Genomic DNA, 27,849 nt, shown 5'->3' with positions numbered 1-27,849 from the left:
GGATATTCGCCCACGGACATGCAGTAAAACACTTTGACATTTTCCAATGTATGCAAAAGTACCGAGTTCAAGTTTAAAGGGTCTAAATGATGCTTTTGTACTTATTCATGCTTGATAATTCCCATGAGTTTCCCTGGGAATGTGGGGGGAGTAATCCGTCCGAAAGACGTTCGACGTCAAAATGCCTCTTTTATATGCATGTGAACGTTTCGCTGTCAAGTGTCAAATGGCTGTATATCGTGTATACTTCACATTAAAAACTTACTTTTTAACAACAAAATACTTCCCAGGAGAGCACGTAACCGTGAAGGTCAGATGCAATTAGCTGTAACTATGCATTAAAACAAAACATTTTTTCCCTTTTTTATTGAAAACAATTGCTGCCTGGGAGAGCACATGCAAACTCGTTGATGCTATGATATTACTATTACTTTGAACATGATAGCGGATGAAAGGCAGACAGAAGACAATTGGCTGTTGAGTGTGTGGGTCCTCACTTCTACCACCCACCAGTTATGTGCCGGCACATCCTAGCCTGCATTGTATCTGAAGAAGAGCGCGCTAATATTGTTGTCTTTCAGAGAGCTGGAATATGGTCCTGGAAACAACAGGATAGTGCTTTGTGATCAGATTGTGCTGCATAGCCTAAAGCTTTCTTGGACAAATGAAGATTGTCCAATACGTTCACGGGATAATATTTGTAATGACTTTAATATATACTTTTGTGTATAGAGTCGATTTGTGTATTCATTGACACATTCTGGAAGCTGTACTTAAGATATTCTCTTATGCGTTGAGTAGGGGATTGTTTGATTTGCTGGATTGTTGCTGGCTTCCGATACGATTGATTCAGCGATATCCTAAATCGGATTTCATCTGGACGAGCCCAAGACGCCACGTATAGAGTTCTTCTGAGGGATTTTCTGTCACGTTTGCCGCCGATGTGTGATTGCTTACACTTCCAGTCTGTTAGGTGCCGAGATTATGAGGGGTGAAATTCTGGCTATATTTGCGGAAGAAAGTGATTAATAATCGCTTTATGCTTGCTAAGATGTGATACTTGTCCAATTATGACAAATATATCTGATCCTGGATGATTGAGATAGACAGTACTCTGTGAACTATCATGTTTTTACACATATAGCTGACCCGCTTATGAGTTCTGTCTGGTAAATGGAACTACCACATTTGACTGGAAGGGAAGCTATACACAGATCGATCAGTGTGCTGTAGGTACTGACAGTAGTTAGTGGGCGATATTTAAACCGATGACGCCTTTCCTCATTTCACAAGAAAATTCCTCTATTGGAAGGCGGGGATTTTAATCCAGCCTGCATGCGAGCGGATAAATCATTCTCGCGCGTTTACCAAGTGTGTCACATACTGTGTGATGCATGGTGTGAAATATCAATATCCGTTTCTCTGGCACCAGATGTAATGACATTGGCATTGGTTTGATCGGATGTTCAAATATTGTGCTTGTTGAGTCAACAATCGGTGTCTCTGTTTGCATCCGACACCTTTAATCAAAATGGGAAGTAATGTTGATAATGCGACATCTCTGGCGCTCTATGTAGCAACTCTTCAAACTTTTACAAGTCACAACGCATCCGAAAGCATAAGTATAGGAATGAATGGATCTCATCCTGTGATTCCGGTATCTTCTTCAGCGACACCAAGTATGGATACAGTTGTCCTTCTCTCCATTGTTTTTATCATCATATGCAGCGTTGGAATCTTTGGCAACATCCTAGTTATAACTGCCGTTCTCATAGATGACAAAATGAGAAAATGTGTCACCAATTTCTTCATCATCAACCTTGCTGTTGCGGACATTTTCATAATGATCCTTGGTATCCCCGAGATCGGACAGTTTGTTTTGTCCAGAGGGTGGCTTCTTGGACCAGTAGCGTGTAAAGTCAATCGGTTCCTTCTCGTTTCATCCCTCTATTGCTCGGTATGGTCACTCCTGGCTGTCAGCGTAGAAAGGTACGGTTCGTATTATTCACTCATTGTTGTGTTCACTTTACATTTAATTTTTTTGTGTGTGTGTGTGTGTGTGTTTGTTGTATTTAAAAAAAGACATTTCTGGAATTGTTTCCCCCCTTCTCTTTCGGTGGGGATGAGGTTGTTACTGTGGTAGGATGATGTACCCTTCCATTTTCAATTTTCTCTGTATCCTATCCGGAATGATGATTTACGACAGCCTAATCAGTAGGAGGAGTCAGATACCTTTTTTATGTTCAGGATAAAAAGTTCCTGTTAGAATATACCAGATTATAAAACTGGTTAGCTGACAAGTAACGTACAGTGTAACAAACCTAATTCAAAACTGCAATTATGACTTCTTTTAATTTTAACGTTAAATATCACCGAAAGACCTCTATGTTAGATATACGATGCGGTCGACATATCCGAAATCATTGGTAAATATGGTATGCATGTTGCATAGTTGCCTGCAGTCTGTCAAGGCCTTGGTTATATGGATCGTGCGACCAGCAAAACGAATACAACAAAAACAATATTTTTTTGTTTATCCACTCTTGTAAAAGCCGACAATCAGGAAGTTGTGTTTGACTAGGAATATGTGTAAAGCGTACATGGTCTGACAAGCACATTGTCAAACATTGTACAGAAGGTTTTTTAGTGAAGCGTAGCCATGGTGCACAACCTATACCACATGCTCTCAAAACAGTTGGTTATATTCGAAAATAACAGATAATTACAGAATTACAAAGAGGTATCGAGTGATGGTATTGGTTGGGTAAGAACCAGAAAAGACTAGGTGCAACATGGCAATCAACAGAACAAGTTGCCGATATATTGTAAGGGCGCAAGGAACCAAGAAAGAATAGTATAAACATGAACGTTCAAGAGGACGTGATCACAAATTGATAATGTTCCCAACGATAAGTCAAACACTCGTTTATACTACGTGGCTCGGTCAGAATCAATCACCCAATAACAGTTTGCATGGCGTGTTGTCCACTCCTTTTGCAGCGTCTGGCCCATTGCAACACGTGGCGGGTGGCGTTTGACGTCGGCGTACGTCTACTGCTCACGTCTCTGTGGGGGAAAGGTCAGGAAAGGTTAGGACTCAGCTGCTGGAAGTAGTCAGTTACCATACGCGAACGGTGAGCACGAGGTTTATTGTCTTGAAAGACAAAACGTGCAAGCAGACGGTCTACGGTCTAGTGCAAGTGAACAGCGATTTGATTGGCTCTTTCGGCTCGATTTCTTAAAACCTTGTTTCTGATTAAGCGACCCTGGACTTGTGTTGTGGATTTTGAGCCCTGTTCGTGGTCGATTATTTACATTCTGTGTCTGCAGAAACCTGTTTCAAAGGCTGCAAATCACAGACTGAGACACATTGAACACACTGGCTACCTTTCGCGGAGTTTTACCAGGTTGAAGCGTGCAAATAAACCTTAGGTGTTCCTGACGATGTCGACGACACATTACAAATCTGATAACAAATAATGCATTAAAGCAAGAGTAGAGAGCTTACGTGTTAATTTCGTGAAAATCATGAAAATCAGACTCAGAGCGACAAAATTAAAATCAAGGATGCCTCCCTACCCAGGTCCACGGGCAATGTTTTAGGTGGGTTGGGGCTTTGTGTTTTGGTTCTCTTTCAGGTAGTCACCTTTCAAAGCTGACATTTCTAATGACGACTGATTTTGACATGTATTATTCACGAGGTCCAACATTTTTGGCAGAGTATATAATTATCTACACAATAGAGCCGGTGTTACTATAGAAACGTTCGACACATTTATGCACAAACAAAATAATGTAAATTTTGGAATTTAATATGAATCTGTTTCATAGATAATTGCAATGAATGTAATTGAGAAGCACACGCCTGTTTCACCACCATATTCTAAACGTGGTATTATACTTTAACATTATGTTACCATAGGACTTAACCGAACATGTGTTGGCAGATATTGTCGACAAGTCTGTAGCACACATGATTCGATATTTGTAAAACGTATATTTCACTTCATTAATATTAGTTCATCTGTCAGTCACAGGTGTGAAATGTGCGCCTTTGTTAACGCTGTATATGCATTCAACCGTTTTGCAAAAAAATGGTACAATACTACGTTTTTTTATGATCAGATAAAGGAAACCTTTATAAGAAAAAATACAACCTGGGCAAGTGTATGAGCTGTTTATTATCGTAAACAAACGTACAACAGTTCTACAATAACCGACAAGATTTGGCGGTAGCCGAATACCGAAATTACAGAATCGGATATGATTTTTGACACGTTCTCCCAAAGTGTTCATAAGAGCAGAAAGAGAGATATGAGGTGTTTGCTCTAAGGCGTATTGGTTAATATTCCGTCTGCCCCCGTTTTGAAAAACGTGATCATGTGTCTCGTGAGCATGAACTGATTTTAACCAGACGCTATTCTAATTTTTATCATGAAATGACCTTATCCATGTACCACATTAACTGACCCATGATAGGTGTATGTCTCTCATCATTACCACCGGTCCTCTGGAGATATCTTGACGGTGAGCTTGTCAGCGAGAGAAGTTTCGGCGTCATACAGCTGGCGTTTTTGTGTTTGAGGCTTTGCTTAAATAGAGTTTTCGACATTTTAGAATAAATACTCAATGACATTTAGCTTTTCTTAGGATAAACTGGTACTGGTTTTGCGTTACGATTTTTTATACCAATTCACTGACATCAGGTCGCATTTGCTATTTGATTATACTTCTGGTAAAACAATAAAAAAGGAACTATATTTGCCTAGCAGTGCCGTTCCAGTAGTCTTAAGTGCATGTAAACAATGTCGACTTTGAAGTGAAAACCGCTTCTTTAGTAGATTTCTTTCATCTTGCTGTCATTTACATTTATAAAATATGACTGTTATGTATATTTTCGGGTTGATGTACAGTTTCAGCCAAGCTATTCATTCATTCCACCAAACAGTGTACGGCATAATAAGTGCCATACAATGTTAACGCCAGGAGTTCATTGGCAGTGCCAGCCCGGACTACTGTCGGTTTGATAGTGCTAGCCCACCATAGACACCCTACTGAGACACAGTATACTGACTCGGAGCCGACCAGACCTTGTTTTATCCCTTACTGCAGAGCGCCAGGGAGGGTACAAGTACCATCTCTTGAACTTCCTCTCTCCGGATGCTCCATCCACTAGACCACTGTAGCGATCAGCAAGCCATGAAGTCAAAATACGATGCACACTAACTCGTTGATTAGTCACCGAAAGCCTTCCCCAACTTAATACATCAAGATGACAGTGGTCAACCTAGGTCTCTGACTTGTAGCCTCACAGTTGACCAGACGTCTTCTTTAGCCAACCCGAATTAAAACCAACTCACCACAAACCAAATTCCTACGGTTTCATCGCCAACAGCGAAAGAAACCTACAACAATTTCTCGAGTAGGTGATGTCGACTATCACTTCCTTGAGAAATTTAACTACTATCGATACTGTAACGTCGCACTGGAATACCTAAAAAAGTTGATATAAACAAGACAATCCAGCATTCCACCAATACTAGTCCTGCACCATGACCGTGGAATATATTTTTTATGAGAAAAAAAATCATCTAGAAATGCATACAAAAGCAAGTCTAGCCAGCTCGACATCAGCACAGGGAATATTTTGTTATTTTTAGAGTCAAGAAGGATATTGTGTAATATAAGATTTCAGAGACTATATGTTAGTCTACACCAATACCTACTAAACCCAGTTATCATATGATTGTCATTGATGAACACCCGGTACACACAAAGCATGCTACAGTCTCCATTGCATAATAGTGGGTTTGGTTGTTTGGTTAAAATGATTGAGCGGTGACCTCAATATTACTGCCAGTTGATTACGTGGACATGAAGTCGACCCAAGAGCTTTACACCGCGTGCTTTGTTCTCAAGCGATATTGACATTATCCTTTTTGATCTGTCGATATCGGATTTGCGAAGTGTCACATGCCATAGGGGTAAAATTACGCAAATATTCAGTTTATCAGTTCCTACCTGGTCACTAACGGATCAATATTGCTCAAAGTGAATTCAGATATAAGCTCTCTATAAAATAGTCGTTTAAACTATTCGTATGCATTACATTAGTGAGGGAGTGAGTTGGGTATAACGCTTCTTAAACACATGATTTCAATTCAGTCCGGTAAACCAGCTACTACGTCTGAGTCCCCAGACACCACAGGCCAGTATATTGTCGATACTGTAGTGAGTGAGTGAGTGAGTGAGTGAGTATAATGCCACTTTTAATACTATTCCAGTTATATCGCGGCGTGTCGGCTTAATGTGGGAGGAAAACCCGACATGATGCAGGTCTCAGACGTTTACCACTTCGGTAATACCCACGAGCACGGGTGTGGTGCTTACAAACCTAGAAACATAATCGGGGCGAACCGGGATTCGAACCCACAATCATAGGTTTCTGGCGTTCCCAAGGGACGCAACACTGCACAGCGAATCGCGGCGCCTTTGACGACTGAGCCACCCGTGCCCCGTCCATGTTGTAGCCACATCCAAATAATATTTGATGTTATGAACCTTCTTGTCATATTATTCATTTCTTCAATCTATTATTTTTCACAATGTCTTTCACTTCAATTTATCATATTTTATTTATTATTTCCCGCAATGTTATTGAAAATATATTATAGGACACATGCTTTGATAAAGGATCCATATCGAACATGTCTCAGGCAAAATAAGGACGTTTGAAGCAAATTGTTAATATATAAATTGCTTAAGGCAATAAATAAAATCAACCAAAATATATCTGACAATTGTCAAACTTACATCTAAGTTAAGATTTCTATATTTACGTCCGATCTTGTGTAGTGTTAGTCAAATGATTTCACGGCTTTTCAAGTACTTTCAAGATAACATATCTGTTTTATTTTTGAACTGTCTTTCCAACACTATTTAAAATGACCTTTTCACATATCCTGTATAAACATGTCTAAATTTCAGTTTTAAAAGGAAGTCCTTGGTTCGATTTGTTTTGGAATTAATTAAATCTCAGTCAGTTGGCGTCCAGGTGCAATATTGAGCTTTGTTTGTGTCTGGAAACACGTTTCTTCTTCATCACCCTAGAGGCCATTTATCAAAGTCAATAAAGGACCCAGACATTTAGCAATTTACTATTTTGGTTGATTAAACACTAAACAATCTTGATTAAAGACGCAAATCTCAGATCATGCCTCTGCGTTGCAAATATAATATGTGTTTAGACCAATCACCAAATTTGGTGTTATCATCCAAAGATAGAAGACATGTATCCACATAATAGGGATTCGTAAAATATGTGATGTATGATCTTAATTAACTTTTGATTTGATTGTGACTGTATAACTGAACGTGAAATATTCGAGCATAAAAATAGTGTTTCTATTAATGGATGCTAGTTATTGATTAAATTTCTTACTAAACTAATTATTTTAACCCTTTCAAAATAAACGATGGTTGTCAGTTTACGTGTAATACGTCCAAAGTAAGAACCATTTCAGAAAGTTTCGGGTGTTTTTTTCATATCAATATTGATAATACTGTACACAGTTACATGTAACCCAGTAATATTTCTGACATACTGACATGAAATATTACTCTCCATGGGTCACACTCATGTTAATTTCTGACTTATCAATGCATATTTACAATATATTGCTTTAGTATAATAATGAATGAGGGTGTATTTATTGTTCGATATGGCTTTAGATTCTTTTTATGGTGATGGGACCCAAGTCCTTTCTAACAATCGTACGCGTTTATGATACACTGCCCTCTGTGGATATCACTAAGCACATGAAATATTTATGAAACTCTGGAATATCTTCAGCTTTGTAGTCATATCGATATTCTAACATGTATTTACCATAACGGTTACAGTCAACTAGCTCCACTATTGTAAGTGTATTCAACATATACGTACATGTTGGAATCGTATCTACATATTTATGTTGAGTATCTATGAACCTAGTGAGATATCACCTAAATATATTCTTCACACCACTAGAGTCTGTTATGGTCGCTGTTTTAACAGGATGACATTTTCAAACGTGATGGATCTGTGACAAAAATGATTTTCGATGCAATTCCCTAATTTGATTTACACCATATACTCCCGTGTTTTTTTTCTGGTGAAGAATGGACTTGCCTTTGCATGTGTTTGTGACAAGAGCCCCCGGTGGTCAGGATACGCTTACCTTTTCGCGAACACCTGTTATCATGACTATTTGATAATGATTCATAACGCATGATCATGATTTAGTCGGAATCGTCCAATCGACTTACTTATTTGTATCATCCTCTATGTTCACGTGCCGAGATTGATGAATCGATTTGGATGATTGAGGAGTAAGCATTGGTCAGGGTTTTGCATTATTGTGACACGTGCGTCGTGTCCGCATCCCACGTGGTGTAAGTAGGTCAGCGGCCCCTTGTGCAGGTGATATGGATTCGACGCTCAAATCTAGCGCATGAGTCTATTGCAGCTATGAGGGCCTCTCACGTATAATCAGCCAGGTCCATTCTTCGATAACACATGTGAAGCATTATCATACACAGTGTTTCTATCGGATGTATTTTTCTGTTTGTCAACAGAATATAGAAATCTCCATTTCATATTTTATTTTGTCACATGAGTCGATCTAAGCACATGTGACTTGTTTCAGTGTTGAAATAACAAGCAAAGGGAAAACAATACTATCGAATTACATGGTTAGCTATAGTGAAGTTCCCACACGTATCGGAAAGTACACACAAAGTTGTCGGATGATTATTCATACAACCATTACATAGTCTGTAATAATGTTACCCAACCCATTTGTTAAGGCTAGACCTAGAATATTTATTGATTGAAAACATATTTGCTACAGTAATGTGTATTCTTGTTACAGTTAATTTCCAAAGCTTGTCCTATTGCACTCAAATCCACAGGCATTTGATAACAAAATAAGGAAGCTCTGTATATGGAACGAACAGATCTATTAGTCCTGTGGCATCTCGGTCTCTAACGCTAATGTTTTGTAGATACAGACAGAAGTTTCCCATTTACTGACTATCAGGAACATGACAAATACATGCAAAGTCAAATCTGAGTTAATAGCGAAAAATGGTCCATTACGGCATGCTGGATATAATTATCATGGACTGAATCGACTGTGGATGAATATTGTAGTTATGAGAGACCCTTTATTGAATCGAATCATTCACGCAAAAGACAAAGGTAGGATATTAAGAACCACTTTATGTCTACTGGATATGAAAAATTTGAAGTTGATAAAAATCAGACATGTTTTAACGGTTGACAACTAACCGTTTTGTTTTTCTTACTTACATTTGCAAATGTATTTTGGACTATGATATGTTCAACTACATAAGTATGGCTAAAATGAGTAAAAGGTCGATTTTCGGAACTACAAGAGAAATAGTGCGTAGATTTTTAGCTCACCTGAAAATCAAGTGAGCCTATATCGTGGCAGGTTTGTCCGCCGTCCGTTTTATCAACCCGTCACTATTATCAACATCTTTTAACAGAAGCCACTGGACAAATGAAACTAAAGCTTCATATGCACGAACGCCCCATTGTAGCATGTGAAATGTGATTCATGTGTGCTTACACTTAGTGTATTATTGGCTACTATATGACCAACAGGTTTATGAGTCATGGCAGCAACAAGTAGTGGAATTTACATCTTGAGCTGCAAGGTTCCTGTTCTGCAGTGCGTTCTTATAATTCGACAACTTGGATGAAATGGCGTTTGTATGGACAAATGAAACGGTTGGTTGTTCTCAAAATGTGAAATAATGTGAGACAATTGGGGGGCCTGATTGTCTGAGGACGACACTGAAGCATGAAGCATCAATTCCCTTGTTTGCAAATTCAGAAACATTCTGCCTTTTTCTGATTTAGTGGAGTCTGTTCTGGTTTGGCCAAACGTTTCAAAGTAATACAAAGAACTATTCTCTCTAGTCGATTGTGTGGGCTCTTTGGGACGTTGGCAGTTTGTTGTATCGAACGACTGCCACCGTCAACCTGCCAGTGTTGAAATGATGAAAGTTTAGTTATCATTCAAACTGATTTCTTAATTTGTGAAGTCCTTTGGGTCAAGAAGGGCCAATATCATACCTTGACTTTGTTGTACTTTATCGGTGATACAGATGGGTCCTCAAGAGAAAAACGCACACAATTTTCATACTTTTTCCATAGTGGCATGAACACATCAAAACAACACTATGAGCGCTGGATCCAATAAGACAAAAGTTGTAACAATATTGTCTGAAAGTCAACATTGCTAACAAGTCCTTAAATTAGGAATTATTTGGATTGACTCTATATCTGTTTCGTATGTCAAATATATTTAATCTAAGAAAGTTAATTAGATACGGGAGCAAAAATATCATGGAATCATCAATCGCCATTTGTGACCAACCTGCCTCGGAACGAAGTTTGACATGAGGTAGTATGATGTTTGTGAAATCTCAAGTTCAAAAAAACACCAGATGGTATCAGGTGAAGACTCATGTAAGCGATGAGACTTTATGTAATATCAGGCGGTAGTCAATGTAGTAAACACAATATCATCTGACGAGAGACGTTGATCTACATGTAGTCGACGAAACAACGTCCGATATTAGAAGTAGACGTGGAGTCATGAGGTGACAACCTTCAGTTTATAGTCTTCTATATAGTCAAATTCGTACAATGGACTCTGTATCAAGCAGATATTTCTTATGATTAGGGAAGGGGTATTGGCATTTTACTTTCAATTAAAAGCATTCAACAAACCAATCTTAAAATGTACCCCCTTCTTGGAAAATGATAGCATTTCACAAACAAAAGTTAATTTCCTAAATATTATTACAGCAGCAATCTCCGGTGCCAGCTCCTCTCCATCGTATAATTATCTATCTGTGTCAAGATCTTGAGAGTCTGAAGCTGGTGACTGCTGCCAGAAAATATAACGTAGAGGATTACTGCCTATCTCTCACCCAACAGGAGGCCAATACATCATCTCGCACTGACAAAAAGACTAAGGGCCTACATGTTCATCTTTCCAGGGCATGTTGTAAGTTTGAGAAGTTAGTAAAAAGACCTGTTCTTTTTATTGGACGTAGATAAAAGAGACAAAATCCTCTCCATAATAATAACAAAGTTCTGCAGAATCCATTGTAAGATTCCGAAAATATCAAAAGCATGTGTTTCTGTATCACCATAAAATAGGGGTGGAGGGTGGGGTGTGGAGTAAGCTAGTGCCCCCCTTTTAAAGGCTTTACTGAGGCCATGAATGTTATAACCCTGATCTAACAACTTTTGAGCAAGAGTAACGCTTCCTTGAAAGAACATGCTCGATTTTCCTCAAAATAGTGAAAATTAAACACCAAAGGCTTGATTTGCGGAATATGGTTTGACACAAACGGAAGGTTGACAACTGAAACGTTGAGATCTTCCTTTGGTCATACAGCCTTGTAGATATGTTTGATACTATGATCTAAATATGACTGATATGAGGCGGTGTATTGGACGCTTTTACGTCTAGCTCAGGTGAGTAAATCAGTGGAAGGGGATTGGATATTTAACCATTATAGATCGATATCAGACAATCGATACACCCGGAGCTGAAGTTAAACTAGTAGACCACATTCTCTTGTTTTGATTTTGGCAATCTGAACAGCAATTCTGGTATGCACAAAGAAACAGATGAGCAAGGTTCTCAGACGGTCACGAACGGTGGATGTTTCAATTTCAGCTCATAGATAATTTCGTTAATGTATTGCGTCAACGCCAGAAAATAGTCAGCATCGAATATTTGCCGGCGTATAAGACAAAGTTATATGAATGGATTATTGAAAACCAGCATGGACACCAGGTTTTCATGAAAAGGGTAGGCATGTTCTGTTCTAATTACTCTTAATGTAAAAAAAAAATATATTAAGGGTTACGTGTTGCGCTCGCAACCCTCAATGTAAATTTTCTTTTTGTTTACATTAAGGGTTGACATCGTACATGTCGTCATGTAATCATGTAAACGAAGTTTGATTGGACATAATGGGTCCTTTTTGTTATTTTTACTTCTTTTGTGGGCTCTGTTTCTTATGATTATTCGGAATAGAATATATTCTTCCTTCATCTTTGTGCATATACTTAGAAACTACAACTAGTACAGCCATGGAAATATATACTGTGTGTATATTTGCAATGCACCTTTCAAATTCGAACTACCTCTCAACAACGACCACCTGGTTGTTATTTACAGGTTTCCCTTAGCAGTCATTACACACATGTCATTTATTCGATGTTTTTCAATCTTAGTACATTGATGTATTTATGGACACTATACAATATGACTTTATGTACGGGGGGGGGGGGGGGGGGGCACGGGTGGCCCAGTCGTCTAAGGCGCCGCGATTCGCTGTGCAGAGTTGCGTCCCTTGGCCATGCCAGGAACCTATGATTGTGGGTTCGGATCCCGGTTCGCCCCGATTATGTTTCTAGGTTTGTCAGCACCACACCCGTGCTCGTGGGTTTCACCGAAGTGGTAAACGTCTGAGACCTGCATCACTTCGGGCTTTCCTCCCACATTAAGCTGGCACGCCGTGATATAACTGGAATACTGTTAAACGTTAAACCCAACTCACTCACACTTTATGTACGGTACTACCTTGCTTCCGTGGGGACGAAAACGTGGCCTCTGCAGAGCTGAGTGATCGATATTAAGATAGTTCGGTCAAATTTGGTAATTAGGTAAAATGCATTTCAGGACTCAATCGTTCCGGGTAGTGACGGAAATGAGGTTACCTTATAAAGTATCATAAGATACAAATTTGTACTGTATTAAGTTTGATAGAAATTGGGAAAAGGATAAGTCATAACCTCTTATATGAAACCTACACATAGCAACCAGGTGGTCGTTGCGGAGAGGGAACCGAAAACTGAAAAGTTATGTGCACATCCAGACAAAATAACGAACAATCATTTTTTTCACAGTGATAACTTTAAATGTAAAAATAATATTATCTGCCACTTCAACCCTCAATGTAAACATATTTTAGATTAAGAGTATAGCTTACATTTAGAGTTGTAACAATACCTAACCTGCAACCCTTTATGTAAAGCAATTTACATTAAGGGCTGTAACATATAGGGTTGTAACCAGTGTGTTAACCCGCAACCTCTTATGTTTACATTAAGGGAAGTAACATTGCACTCTGTCAAGGAGGTGAGCACAACTGGAGCCCATCGGGATGCCTACCTCTTGCCTAGTCCTATCTCTAAATTTCACTAATTTGTTCATTTCACATATTGTTTCATCGGTAAATTTCAGATGACATTCATGTTTGACAACATGTCCTGAACCTTTGAAGTTGGTATATGGTGACCACATTTAGTGTAATATGTCCCATGGATCAAAGAATGAAGCTTTCCCTTAAGATTATCTATAAGCTGGTGGGACAGCGGACAAAGTTGAAAAATCGACTGTTTTGACGTGGCTCTGGTTCTTTTCTGAGATTCGGGTCAACAAAAGTTGAAAGTGCTAAATGTGTGTTTTTGTCAGATTTCGTTTTCGGTTAACATACAGGCCTTATCTGTTGCATTATTTGATATGTCATATAAACCACGTGTTTTGGTCAAACAATAAATGTCGTGATGCTTACGCTTATTGGTCATGTTACTTTAGGCAATGTCAGTAAGAACAACTACAAACTTTTCATGTTTGGCAGTCAAGCAGGGACTAAGTGGGTGCTTTCCAATTTTCAGTTTCTGCATGCCACCAATGACGTCATCACGCACTGATTACCCACTCTAGGTTCATCTTCCCTATTAGACCATCTTCCCTATTAAACCATTTGTTTTGCATACGCTTCGACAATACAAACTGATTTTAAAATTGGGATCCCACTTGGTACCAGGCCAGGATATTTTGGGCCATATTTTGAAAAAATCGACGAAGGTTGTTAAAATGTTATTGGTAGCACCAAGTACTTGTGATAATATTACCAACAGTTTGTAGGCACTATGATGATTCGTGGCGCCACAGGAACGTAAAAAGTTCCTGTTCTGCAACAAGTTCCTATAACTCAAGATTTTAGATGAAATGGTGTTTGTATATAATGGTAAAATGAAACAGTTAGTGATTCCTAAAATGTGAAATGTTGTGATACAGTTGGAAAAACTTATTTTTGTTTGAGAATGTTTATTGGGTTTATATCACCAATCCCCGTGTTTGCAAATTTCAAATCCAGTAATATTTGATCTTTTTTGTATGATTATGTGGATCTTGGAATGGGTACCCAGTAGGATGAGATAGTGACTGGTAACCTTCTAGCCTCGTGGCATGTCATGAGCATGTGCTTATGAATGATCACTTTCAAGAAGGGATGATACCAGGTGTTCGCGGTGGCACACGCTAATGCAAAGGCAAGTCATTTGTTTATGATGTCCCGAGGGACCACCCGAGGGCAACAATCTAAATCAAATGCAAATGCTGCAGTAGTTCCATATGTATCACAGTTGGAGAGCGGGTAGTTTAACTGCCTTGGATTGGCCCAAAATGTTTCTCGTTCGTCTCTTTAACATTCATATTACCTTACGACCAGGTTGGTGGTAGATCCCGGGATAAAAATTACCAACTGACAAATCGACTTAGTTCACAATTTGTTCCATGTAAAAGTACACAACAAAACCCATAATCATGTTAAAGTATCGGGCTGAAAGTAGAACCCAGGATTACAACAAAATCATAAACCATGTATTTATGATTAACAATGAAATGAATCTAGTTCCACGCATATATCTTTATTTATGAGCAAAAAGGTGTAACAAGATAATAGAAATGTATTGGCTGAACCTTCTGCTCGATATATGGAGGAGTTTATGGCGAAATTATGTTGTTTCGTTCCTTCGCTTCTTTACACCCACCCAGGCATGGCTGTGGCAGCCTGTGTCATCCTTCGTCGTTGTCGTATTCCTGTTCCTGAATTACCCCCCATTGCAATCTTTTTTGCGACTACATGTTCTAATGCGGTATGCTGTAAGTTGACCTTTACATTTCATAAGATTACATTTATTGATTTTGAGTTATTAGAAATCACAGTTAGTCTTGTTAGTTTTTTCATGGCTGCAAGGTGGGATTGGCCGAGCATGATTCTACAACTCAAGAGGATAACACTGTTTACGTGATGTTAATGGTAAGATAAATGTCGTTATCTGCAAAGTGGATGAAACCTGCACAGTCTCTGAAACTTTAAAGGACAAGAACCTAAAATTCACAGAATTTGTTCTGTAACCAAATCTCTCATCCATTTACTTCAAAATCCACATCTGGACATATTTTGTTTCCTGAAGTTCCTATTTTCCCCAAATATATGTGCAAGCGCAATACATTGTATAGCCTTGATCGAATGTACTTTTATGAAATTAGAATTGAAGAGATAGTCTCATATGTTTAACGTTCATGAGGTCCAGCGGTTTTTCCATTTCTACCTATTGGTCTTTTGTTATAGGCAATAGGAAGAGTCACATCCTTAACACTCTTGCACATATATCGCGTGACTTTGATATATTACTCAAACATACACTAATAAATAGTTTTTTTACTATGTTGTAATTCATTTCAATGTTCTGTTTATTAATGGAACCATGTGCTACATTTCTTTGGTTTTTCCCTTTTGCTATTTTTTATAGAAAGGGTCTTGTCGCTTTGCGAAAAGGCGATGGATTTAGATTGACTGGAATTAGTTTGTTTCCAATTCATCATCAACAATTACTTTGTGCACATGTCGCATTAAGAATTAAACATTATGGAATTAAATGCCAATTGATGAAGAAAATCATTAGGAATATCACTCTTTTATATTGTAATTGTCAGTTACAATTCGATCGTGTCAATGGAAGAGCTACTTCAAGACGCCAGTTGTCACTTTGAGCTCTTCAGCTTTAAATATGATGGTGCAATTAGCTTTGTTGATGAAAAACATTTCATTTTCTTTTTCTCGTACATTATATAGATTACCTTAGACACTGAAGATAAATCCAAAAAAGAATAGGACACATGACAATTTGCTTTTCTTGAAAGACAATAATACTTATAAACTTAAAAATACAGAACTTTCACTTGAAGTATATGGAGCTAAACTTCACTGGCACTAATTGGGTTTGCGCATACCAGTTACGCAATAATGAGGAAATTGTGACGGTTGTCGCGGTGATTTCAAATCGCCGTTTCACAACCGCCCTGTTTGATCATTTTGAAGTAGTGCTTTTAATGAAATCCAAAGAGTAAGCACAACCTTATTTGTTCAGTTTTACCGTTTGACATTCTTAGTTACCCATTTCGTCTTGTCTCTCCGAGGGAACCAAAACAATCATCCAATGGTCAAAAGGATCAATCATCTCACAATTTAAGGGATCAGAACAATCTGTTTATTTCCATGTACCGTTCATTATGGAGCACTCTTTCTGGTAAACACTCGGTGCTCGGCATTAAAGGGCTAAAACAAGGACTGGTCGGCTCGGAGTCAGTATACTGTGTCTGAGTGGGGTATTCATGTTAAACTGCGGCATGGTATCTCAGTGAGCTAGCACAATAAATCGGCATCAGTCCGGACTAGTACAAACAGCCACACAAACACAAACACGTACATGCACGTCGCTATATAAGTGCAGTAATCTTGGACGCGACGTTAAACCCCATTTCACCTCACCTCACCACCTCACCACCTCACCACCTCACAACTAACTAAGGAACTGTACATGTACCCGTGAAGTCGCTGGGATTTTAGTGTACGCAGAAGCTGTACCTAGTCCCAAAAGGCACATTTATGATTATATATTACCAAAATGAAAAGTACCTTCATCATCAGCTTTCAAATCTAAAATGTTCTGGTAATACTATATTCATATTAATGTATGCTTAGTGAACAGTATAATGTGGAGAGAAAAGATCGACTTAGTTATGCCTGACCGTTTTAGCATTATGTTGTGAAACATTCTCAACACTTCATAAAAGTGTTTTGATCCCGCTCATGATAAATTATTGTCAAGACAGAGCGCCTTGCTCAATATCATGGAGAAAAAAAATATGGAAAAATGGTAATGGGATAAACATGATCTGCGTGTCACAAGCCGAAGAGGAAGTAAATGGTGATATGTACTATTGGTTGAAATGACCTGAGTTCCAGGTAAACTTTTACAGTATCCAACAAAGACATCACTACGAAATAATTCTCCTTATTGAAGTGTATGTAAAATATGAAATGCAATTATACTCAAACACTACTGTACACTTTTTGTTATTACAGAACTTTTCCTTGGGCATTAAGGGGATGAAACAAGGAGTGGTCGTCTCGGAGTCAGTACTCTGTGTCTGACTAGGGTATCAATGTTAAACTGCGGCATGGTGTCTCAGTGGGGAGGCAATATAAAACCGATACTAGTCCGGAGTGGTGTATGCACTCCCTCGTTGCGTTCTATGTGCAATAATCTTGATCGCAACGGTAAAACCCATTTCACCTCAACTCACCTCAACTCACCTCACTTCACCTCAACGGCATGGTAACTCTGTTGAAAGAGTTAAGGATACATGAACCATATGTACTTAAGAAATACGATGATAAAAGAATATATGGTCTCTTTACACTATCAATTATACATTGATAAATCCTTACGTGCACCATTTGCATGGTAAATGGGAAAAGGGAATGGAAATAAGTAGGTCTAACATCCAAATCCTATCATCACATCCTTTCATCATATACGTTTCCCCGAGAATCAATGTCAGATGTTTTGGAGAAGGCATTTTCATTTGCCTGTGAGGGATAATGATGTATTGCCAGACAGTTACCTAACACCCTAATGGGGATGTCGAGATTTGCTTTACTATGTTTCCATGTGTGAACGTTGATTGAATGAGAGTAGTCACAGTAACGGGAGAGGGTTCAACGACAAACATTTTTATCTAGCATCAGAGGCTAACAAGTTTATCTGGAGGGGGATGTTGAGGAACTGTTGGACCCACATTATCCTTCTTCGCCAACACCTGATGTCATCACTATTTCATAGTGATTCATAAATACATGCTCCTTATATTGCCGAAATCGTACACTCGACTTTGCTGTCAGCAGAGATGTCTTATGAATATGGAACATGGCCCAAATAACCAAAGAGGATGGTTCTGGGTGTGAAGATGGCAGTCAATATTGGCAACTATTCACGTCCACTGGGTACTATATCATCATATCATTGTTAAGGACACAATGAATGGGTTACACACTTTACACCGTGGTGGTGTTTATCCCGAGATTCTTATTTGTCAATGACGAGAATGTCATACTAAGATCCATTCTACTCTAGAAAAAAGCAAGTATAAAGTTTTAAAAAAATCTTGGCATTACAGAAACACATATACACACATACCAAGTGTGTAATTTGCACATATATGCAAATGCTTAAATGGATGATTGAACATTTTATTTCAGTGTCAACGTTCGATAGGCCGAGAGCAATTGACGACGAAAAATATCGTACTTGTGTTACATCACTTCACATCTAAATGAAACATGGTATTAATTATGTAGTACTAATGTAGTACTCTAACCTAGATACTAGAGCAATCCATAATGTCTATTTTGATCACTTGTCTGACGTACGTGAACAATAACCGCCATTCCAATTCGACAGTTCTAAATAAGAAAACGAATTCTTCAAGAAAAGGTTAACAGTGGGTGCCATCTTATCCTGTGTGCATTCGCAATCTCTGTCACAATGGATGTGTGTCGGTCATACCCGATAATATTCCGCTACAAATACACTTTATACAACACTTCTGGGTTGTGTGTAAATCACGATGAAGAAAGACACATTGGTCCCACGTAGGCTTTCATGAAACTCGAGTATTACAGCTATGCTCTTAAACTCTTGTTTAAACTCGTGCATAAATTAGCGCATAGTCATGCCGAAAGTAGACTTCACATAGTGTCATCATGTAGGGAAGCCAACTGGGGTCTTAGGTGCTCAGTCTTAACCACTGGACACTCCACATCCAAATAAGACTCAATAAAAGCAACAAAGCCATGTCAATAATGTAAGAAATCTCTGCTACAGCATATTGCAAAATATGACATACATGGACATAAATTGTCAATTGCACACCAGAGCATTAAGCATAAAATAATAGAAAATAATTGCGTACTTTCTTCGTCTCAGCGGTCTGGAATATCACAACATACGTAACAACGTAACAGAAAAGGATAATGTTATATAATATTCAAGACCAGTACCACACGCCTAGTCGTGGGCATTTATTGAAACGCTATTACCATACAGGCATAAAAACAGAAGGAAATGTTTCAAATTACTGGTTATATAAAGTGATCACTTTTAATTTGATCCCCATGCCTATCATCTTGGGAAATGATATATGCAATGAGCTTCATGAAGGGTATTATCAGTTTTTATGAGTCACTACAAGGCGCAGTCTGCTCCACATGGCAGTGGGTGATAAACTTAAACAGAAATAACTTCATTTCTTTGCTCTGTGTAGCCCAGGATGCACCTAGCTGCTGAACACATGGTCAATTCTTCCTCGCTTGTATGCGAGTCTTTAACAATGGAACCTAAAGAAAGTAATGAAATGTTTGACTGCACTGCCTTTAGGAGTTCTGTTATTGCAGATCCTAAAGTTGATTGTTATAGAACGATTCCTAAATTACAAATGCATTTTGCTTTTTCTATCAGAATTAATTGAGTTGGGTTTTTTCACGACGTCATTTTCTTCTGATGTGTTTGAGACCACATGTCTTCCTCAGTAGCTAATCACGTTCTCTTTCCCTGCAAGCGTTTATCACAAAATTGGTAAAAACAGAACACCATTGCGGCTTGTATGGTCTTCATGACGTGCATGGTTGTCTTCTTGGCACATGTTCAAGCGTTTGTACAATTCATGCAAGGCAATATGGGATTATCATACCTGCAAGTACAGTGATAAGTTATAGCTAATATCTAATGTCTTGAATGTGAACAAATTGCAGAATACAATGGTTCAGACATTGAGTGAGTGAATGTTATTTTACTCCAGAGGCATCAATTTCCAGGTATTATCACAGCAGCCAGAGTTAACATAAAATGTGTCTGATCCATACAGACCAGGGGATGATAGTGTGATCTGAACCTTCCGGTTGATTTCGAGGTGTCTATTATGACCTGGAATCCATACACATTGTATGGCGCGCACAGATTGACATGCCTCTGGTCGATGTTCAGTACGTGCTGTGGATATCTAGATTATTGTGTGAGGATTATCTGATGTTAGTGCTTCACCTGGAAACCCAACTGTATTCGCGGTATAGTTCACACGTATCCATGAGCCTTTAAGTAGTTTTAAACATTATAAGAGATTTTATAAACAACTTCACTTGCGTTGCCTTGGCTGACATCATGAACATCGATCCAGGCAATTGGGATACGATGACATGCATCAACCAAGTCAGCGAGCATGACCACCCGATCCCGTTTGTCGCCTCTAACGACAAGCATAGTCGCCTTTTATGGCAGGCATGGGTTGCTGATGACCTATTCTACCCCGGATCGTCACGGGTCGTAGCATTAGTTGAAACTGGAAGCAAGAGTAACATTCCCATTGACCTCAAACGAATGAGACGATGGTAATATTGGAGTAGCATGTGACGTGTACACTCAAAAAGAGGGAAACGTCAGTCCATACCTTTTCAACCCATATGCACATTCATATGTAAATAATTACATTTTCGTTGTGTTCATTGAAATTCTTGCATTCTGATCAGCTGTGTTGGTCACGTGTTATTGCATTCATTTCCAACCTGATCACTGATCACCTGATTCATGTCACGCCACAGTATGTATTCATACACCTGGAATGTATATCAATCTCGTCATTTTTGTCTGTTTGGATATATACAACTGTTTTTGGTTAAACTATTGCAGATAAAACATGTTTTATGATGTCGAATTTAATTATAAGCATTGAATGTGTATCTTTTTCGGTTCATTGAGGTATGAATCCGATGTGCAAACTTTTGAAAGAATCCGTTCGCGGACAGCTTGCACGTCGGTTTTTCGATTCACACCTCAGTGAACCGAAAACAATACACAGTCAATCCTTAATTATAAATATGCTATAACAGCGTTCGGATAAGCTTTACCCTAGGGTTTCGGTATATATATATATATATATATATATATATATATATATACACACACACACACACACACACACACACACACATATAATATAGATATGTATAGATATATATCATACGGGAGAAAACATTGCCAAATTTAGGTTCACAGTTTCATGAACTGAATTGTGTTTCTTTGCTTTGTAGTACATTTCCCTTCAAGAAATTTGTTCCTTAAAATGTTATTAGCTCGTAGAATCCGTTTTTGTTGGCAAATCGACATCGTAGGAATTTACAAAATTAAACGTAATAAACATGAATATATACACCAAACTGTTGTATCATAATTACATTAGCTTTACACTAACACGAAAAGTATTTGACCTATAGCAGAAGTGACAGCAAGACTTCTGACAGTGATCATATTCTACAAATCGATTAGAAGAGGTCTAATCTAATCTTGAGACTTTGAGTTAGAGAACGGCATGCTCAGTCTGATAAAAGAAGTTAAAGATGTGTCCTTAGGTGACTTGTTTCAACAATAACCCATGCGCTTGGCACGTTTACTTCATCTCCACAAATCTAGAACTAGAACATAGCGCGAAATGATGTCACATAGGCTGGTGGGGATATGATATGCGTAAAGAATTAGAATAAAGAGTACGGTTCACTGACGTTTACTGTTGTCTTTCTTCACGAAATAGTTTCTTTGAATGTGTGTTATGTTCTGAGACTCCTTTTCTGTAATTAGTATGATTAACAAATATACAGATCTTAACTGCTTGTCATCAGGAAGAGAATATATGGATGTCAACTTCTTTATTATGAGGAACATTCACCTGATTAAGGAGTAAGCATATACTCCGAAACGTTGTGTTCCTCATGATAAAGAAGTTGACATCCATATTTTCTCTTCCTTATGTGTATCACTTCTAAATGCCTTTCAAAGGCATCCACTGATTTACCTTCCTGGGCTAGAAATAAAAAAGCCGAGTGAAACCAACTCATCTGTTTCATATTTAGACCTATGCATAAAGATGCAGAGTGACAACAAATATCCACAAGACTGTGTGTCAAGATGGCTTACTTCAACCTTCCAATGGTCATCTGTGCTAGCCACAGTCGTAGCTCAATGTTATTGGACAAAATGGAATTATTGATAAGGTTGCTATTGTTATCATATTAAACTTTAGATGTGAACGATTTCAAAGAATTTGAGAGGAAGCATGTTTGGGATCATCCATTCAATGATTCAGTTTATTGCTTCTTGAGTGTCGGAGTGAAACCTCACTTAAAAGGGGACACTAGTATTCCTTATATATATCTGGTAACATATTCAATCTCTTAAGGATCAGAAGTGATAGTTTTCTTTTTATTTCTAAACTACATGTTAAGAGTATGTTAAGGGGTAGTGAATTGTTTTGTTTCTCGATGTCTCCATTTCCTTTTATTTTTATTTTACGGAAACATCCCAGCAAGCGGCAATGTCTTTCTTATCATTATTTATCCACATTCTCTCACATGATATTGACAACTTGAATAAGTATAGGATTTCCCACCATACTTTTGACTTTTTGTATTAGTAGAATTGCATCTAATATTTGGTTTCACGTGTTGGGTGAGTGAGTGAGTTGGGTTTAACGCTGCTTTTAACAGTATTCCAGTTACATCGCGGCTTCACGTGTTGGAAGGATTTAAAACCTTCCCGATTGTGCTTTTTACCAAAGATAAAGCATTGATTTCTTCGCATCTTCATGTACGTTTTAATATGTTTAAGGAATGTGAAGGCATAAGGCGTTCTTGAATTTATCGCGTGATTACACACACAGTTAATGCCACTACAAATGCATATTACTTTTGCTTATAAGATGTTTCCTGATAATTTAATTGGATTTCCTACCTTGATTTGCAGACAGTTCACCAAGAACATGGATTATGAGCACTTACAATCCGTTTTAGTGGATAATTGACCTTGTAGGATCAAACAAAAATAAACGCATTCAACGGGAATAAATACATCCGACTGTATTCTCATTATTAATTTAGTCTTGCACTAACAAGAGTGATCTTTGCCATAAAGCAAACTTAAAGTAAGGCTTCTGAGAGTGATCATATTCTACAAATCGATTAGAAAGAGGTTTCATTCAACATAACTAGTGAATTGAGACATGGAGTAAGAGAATGGCATGTTCGGTCATATAAAAGAAGTTACGATATGCCCCTTGGTGACATGTTTCAAACAATAGCCCATGTGCTTGGCACGTTCGTTCTATTTGGACAAAATATGAAACCAGAACGTTGTATTTCGTGCATAATGATTAAATGGAAGCTAGCATTTCCTGACCACACATTTCTTCATTTTCGTTTCGGATATAGCTCAACATCAAGGGGAAATAATGAGGCTGGATAAATAAATATGGATTTCTGATACAAGTTTGCAGTTCTTTGACATTTGACAAACAATTCAAATGAATTAATCTGATGAAATAACAAATATGAGCTTTTGACTTGAACCATATATCCTCGTGTTTTTAGTCAGGTGAACAACTGGCTTTCCTTTGCATATGTTTGTGACGGGTGCCCCCGGTTTGACAGGACATCACCTTTTCGCGAACATCTGGTGTCATCACCATATGATAGTGATTCATGAACACCTGATATAGTCGAAATCGTACAATGGAGATTTCTTATGATTATGGAAAGGGCATTGTTGCTTTTATTTTCATATCCGAGAGTATATGAGTGACTTTGTGAATTTTCTGACTCTACAATCAACAACATTCTAGCTACAATATCAAAGAACAAGTCAAAGGCAGGTGAAAATATAACTATGGTCCTCCGTTGGGCGCTGCAAACGTTGTAAAGAGAACATTGTAGGGCCTTGAAATATTAATATTTACACTATATGTTATTGGAGCAATCATTAAATGCCTGAGTTAGCAAACAAAGGGGTATTTTCGTGATTTGCATCATATTTGATTAGGGCTAGAAATTGACCAGAAAGTTAAACTACATATATAACTATCATGACACAGGAACAAAACCAGATTGCGAGAAGGACATGTCAAAGTATTGGCATAGTAGTCAATTGTAGCAACATTTCCCTGTAAACAGCACATATATTCCAGGAACGCATGAGCTGTAAGAGGAGTTGTCTTTGCAATGCAGCGTTTGATCACCGCCATGTACTCCTTTGTAAATGAGGAGAAATGTAAACAAATGTAATAGCGTTCAACCATAAAACTCAATAATCTGTGTTCCAGCAATGAGACAAAAATGTCACAAATAATACATTTACGGTGTCATAAAATGAGCTGGGTGGACCAATATACATGAAAGGTAGACTCTGAGTCTCCAAATGGAACCTTTCATAACACCCATCTCTCTCTGTGTACATAGAAGTTTTGAAGACAAATATTCCAGAAGAGACTAACAAGCTTTTTTAACATTTCCGTGTATTTCTGCTGAATAAAAAAGTACACCATATTTCATTTTGGATATAGTGTCCATCTGTCTGCATTAGTCATTAGACCATTTGCTGTGGCATTCGTGCATTGTAGCGAATATCAACAGTTGGATGCATAAAATCGTTATATACAAAGGGCATACAGGTACATACCATTTCAATATATGAGGATGTTATAATTGATCTGAAAATGGATTCAATAGACGTGGTTTGCCCGATAATCAAAAATTATGATCTTGCTACAATATTTACTCCACTCATCAAGAAACGTAATTCGAATTAAATCATTAATGTTAGTTTTTTCCACATAGCGATACAGATATCATGACTTTTCATGTAATTTGGTGGTCAAAACCTGTCGCCAAAACGCAGTACGGCAAAACACAGATGACAACGTGTAAATTCGCCAAAACGCATCCTGTCCGAGGTGTCGGCTTGATTGATCAACATACACTGGGTCACACAATCCAGTGATTGATATTGTGAGGAAGGATCCAGGGGGTCGGAGTACAACGACGTAAAGTCAACAAGCCTGACCATCCACTCCATTACCAATTCTGACCCGGATTACCCAAGGGATCAGGGCGAGATGAGCCAAAAAGATGAGTCAAATATAAATGGCCAAGAAGAACATGTTACATGTCTTAGTATACTATGGTATGAGTGTTTATTTGTCCGAGTAGTTATATGGGGTTTGTGTGTGACCATGTTATCCGATTTGCTCATGTGTTGCTCCGTTTCATATTAGATATTGGCATGGCATGGCACTCTCCACAACACTGAATGACAAGAGGGATGCCTTCACCCTTCCAATAGTCAACTTTCCCTTTATGTCGAGCATATATATATATTCCTGCAACTCAAGCCTTTGCTGTTTACATTTCACAACCTTTAGGTACAACGAGCATGCTCTTTCTACCAAGATTTCAAAGAGCGATAAACGGCTATTGCTCAGACGTTGTTTGGTCAAGGTTACTACATTCAAGGCAAAAGTAAAGCTTTCAACTCGTCTTATGGTAGACATATGGAGGGCATTTCCAAATTTAACGCCTCACTGACAATAATCATGTCCGATGCAATTCTAAATTTTGACTTGTGCCCTATGTTCCCGTGTTTCTTTGGGGGTTTTTCAGGCTAAATAGACTTACCTTTGCATGTGCTGATGACGGGTGCCACCGGTGGGCAGGATACACGATCCTCTTTTAGGGAACACCTGGTATCATCACTATTTGATAGTGATTCAAAACCACATGCTCATGATTACTATTTGATAGTGATTCAAAACCACATGCTCATGATCGTACAATCTCTTTGGATGAGATTTCTTATGAATATATAAAGGATTGTGTCGCTTTTATTTAAACAAATTTCATTCTCAAAGTGCATTGCGATTGGGATTTGGGAACAGGTTGTACAGACTGGAATGTCCTTTCAGATTTCTATTTAAAATAATCAACACATCTTTCCACATGTTTAAAACCAGTCAAAGAAGAGATGAAGGAATGGACAGTACATGAACATGATGAAAGTAAATAAATGGGTAAAAACGTCAAAATATCCCACGAATCGTCTTGTGTTTGATATCAGCAGTTGTACCGCTTTAAAACTATTCCCGTCTGATGCAAGTCAATATCTGGATTGTTATAATACGAATTTCCATATTAAATGGTATAACTGATCCAGATACACTATACATGAGATGGACCTTTCTTTGTTTGATATAAAGTTTGTTTCGTTTACATGATTACCTTTTTATCATATAGATTTACCACATGTTCTTTCTTTAGGCATATTTTAAATATTTCATAATTAACCTGCCATTGCATCGTAACTTTGTGTACATGTATCACATATGCGGCGTCCATGGTAGAGATTAAAAAAGCAGATGTTTTTCACAGTATAATGGATGAGAATATGTATGAGTGCTGTAGCCGAGAAGAGGGCATAGGCATGTTTTCTGAATTTGTAGGTTACCTGACATTGATGATCCAACAGTTGGAGGTAGAATATCATTGACATATTTTGAAGCTATATAACTTTTATTTATTTTTTAGATCAAAGTTTCCTTATTTCCATTCTTCATCCCGTGTTGCTAAATCATTCCCCAGCAAGTCTTCTCAAAGAGATCAGTTTGACTTGACGGTCTAGAGGACTTCCAAAGAGAAGAGTATGTCTTATATTGAGTGAGTGAATGTTGTATGTGGCCGCACTGAACAATATGTCAGCTTATACATACTCGAATCGTAATCAGGCAAACCAACAAGCAATAATTATTATTATGACTACCTGATCCCCTGTAGTCGGCTTTTCATCGGCAGTTATACTTAGGCTATTGGGAACAGACATGTCTTCTTTCCCGGAATCGTTCCCGGGGCGAGAAGGGGTAACAAAGTATATGCATGTTCATTTTGATATGAAAATAAACAACACAAACACCGTATTATGCACAATAAATTCTACGTAACTACGTTTTAGATGCAATTATGTGACTAAAATACATTCATTACATTAATTTAATAATAGTTGAATGTATGGTCAAGTTATTGACAGTAGTCCTGCATATCGGTATTAGTCAGTGCAGAACAGCAGTGCTTGAAATAGAAACGGCAAACACATTTCCATTGCCATATGAAATATGTGCTAAAAGCAAAGTCTATTGTACGCTTCCGACTATATCATAAGCCCGTGTTTATGAATCACTACCAAATAGTAATGACACCAGATGTTCGCGAAAAGACGAGGGATCATTTTATTGCCTCTTCCTGGTAGCGCATCTGGGGTCTGCCATGCGTAATGCTGTTATGACCGATTCTCTCCCTTGCACTAATTGGAAGCGAAAGTAATCTATACAGAACTATCGGAACGCGACCCTGCTTCACACACTGTTCAAACAGGAAGCCTAGAGACATGCGCCTGTTTGTTTATTCCGTGAATTATATTGAAGCATGCTATATTAACCCTGTACTCATATAGCAAATTTCTGAAACAGCATTTAAATCTTGCAGTTGGTGCAGATGGAAAAAAAGAAATAAATGCAAAATGCAAATAACACAGAAAACGATATTCATGAATACTATAAACTTTGTGTATTGTTAGTTTCTGTGTATTTAAGTAAACATTTTATTACGGGCGTTTTGTTTGCGGATGTTTTTTTTTGTTATATTTTTCTTTCAGGTTATCTGGTGTACACAGGAAGGACACTGTTACGTAATAGC

The 27,849-nt window shown here is 38.1% G+C and overlaps 1 protein-coding gene across 1 annotated transcript in view; it reads left to right on the top strand.

Moving 5' to 3' along the window:
* Positions 1-604: 604 nt before the first annotated feature.
* Positions 605-27,849, top strand: part of LOC124136912 (neuropeptide receptor 15-like) — an 84,750-nt gene continuing 57,505 nt past the window's right edge. The window contains exon 1 of the mRNA XM_046502970.2: positions 605-1,989. Within this exon, the coding sequence (XP_046358926.1) occupies positions 1,532-1,989 (458 nt within the window). The 5' untranslated portion in view covers positions 605-1,531. The remainder of the gene's footprint in view (positions 1,990-27,849) is intronic.

This window comes from Haliotis rufescens, unplaced genomic scaffold (genome assembly GCF_023055435.1).
Source record: "Haliotis rufescens isolate VD_foot unplaced genomic scaffold, xgHalRufe1.0.p SCAF_1, whole genome shotgun sequence".
NCBI lineage: Eukaryota > Metazoa > Mollusca > Gastropoda > Lepetellida > Haliotidae > Haliotis > Haliotis rufescens.
Note: the sequence above shows the minus strand (reverse complement) of the source record. Positions and strands in the feature narration are given on the sequence as shown.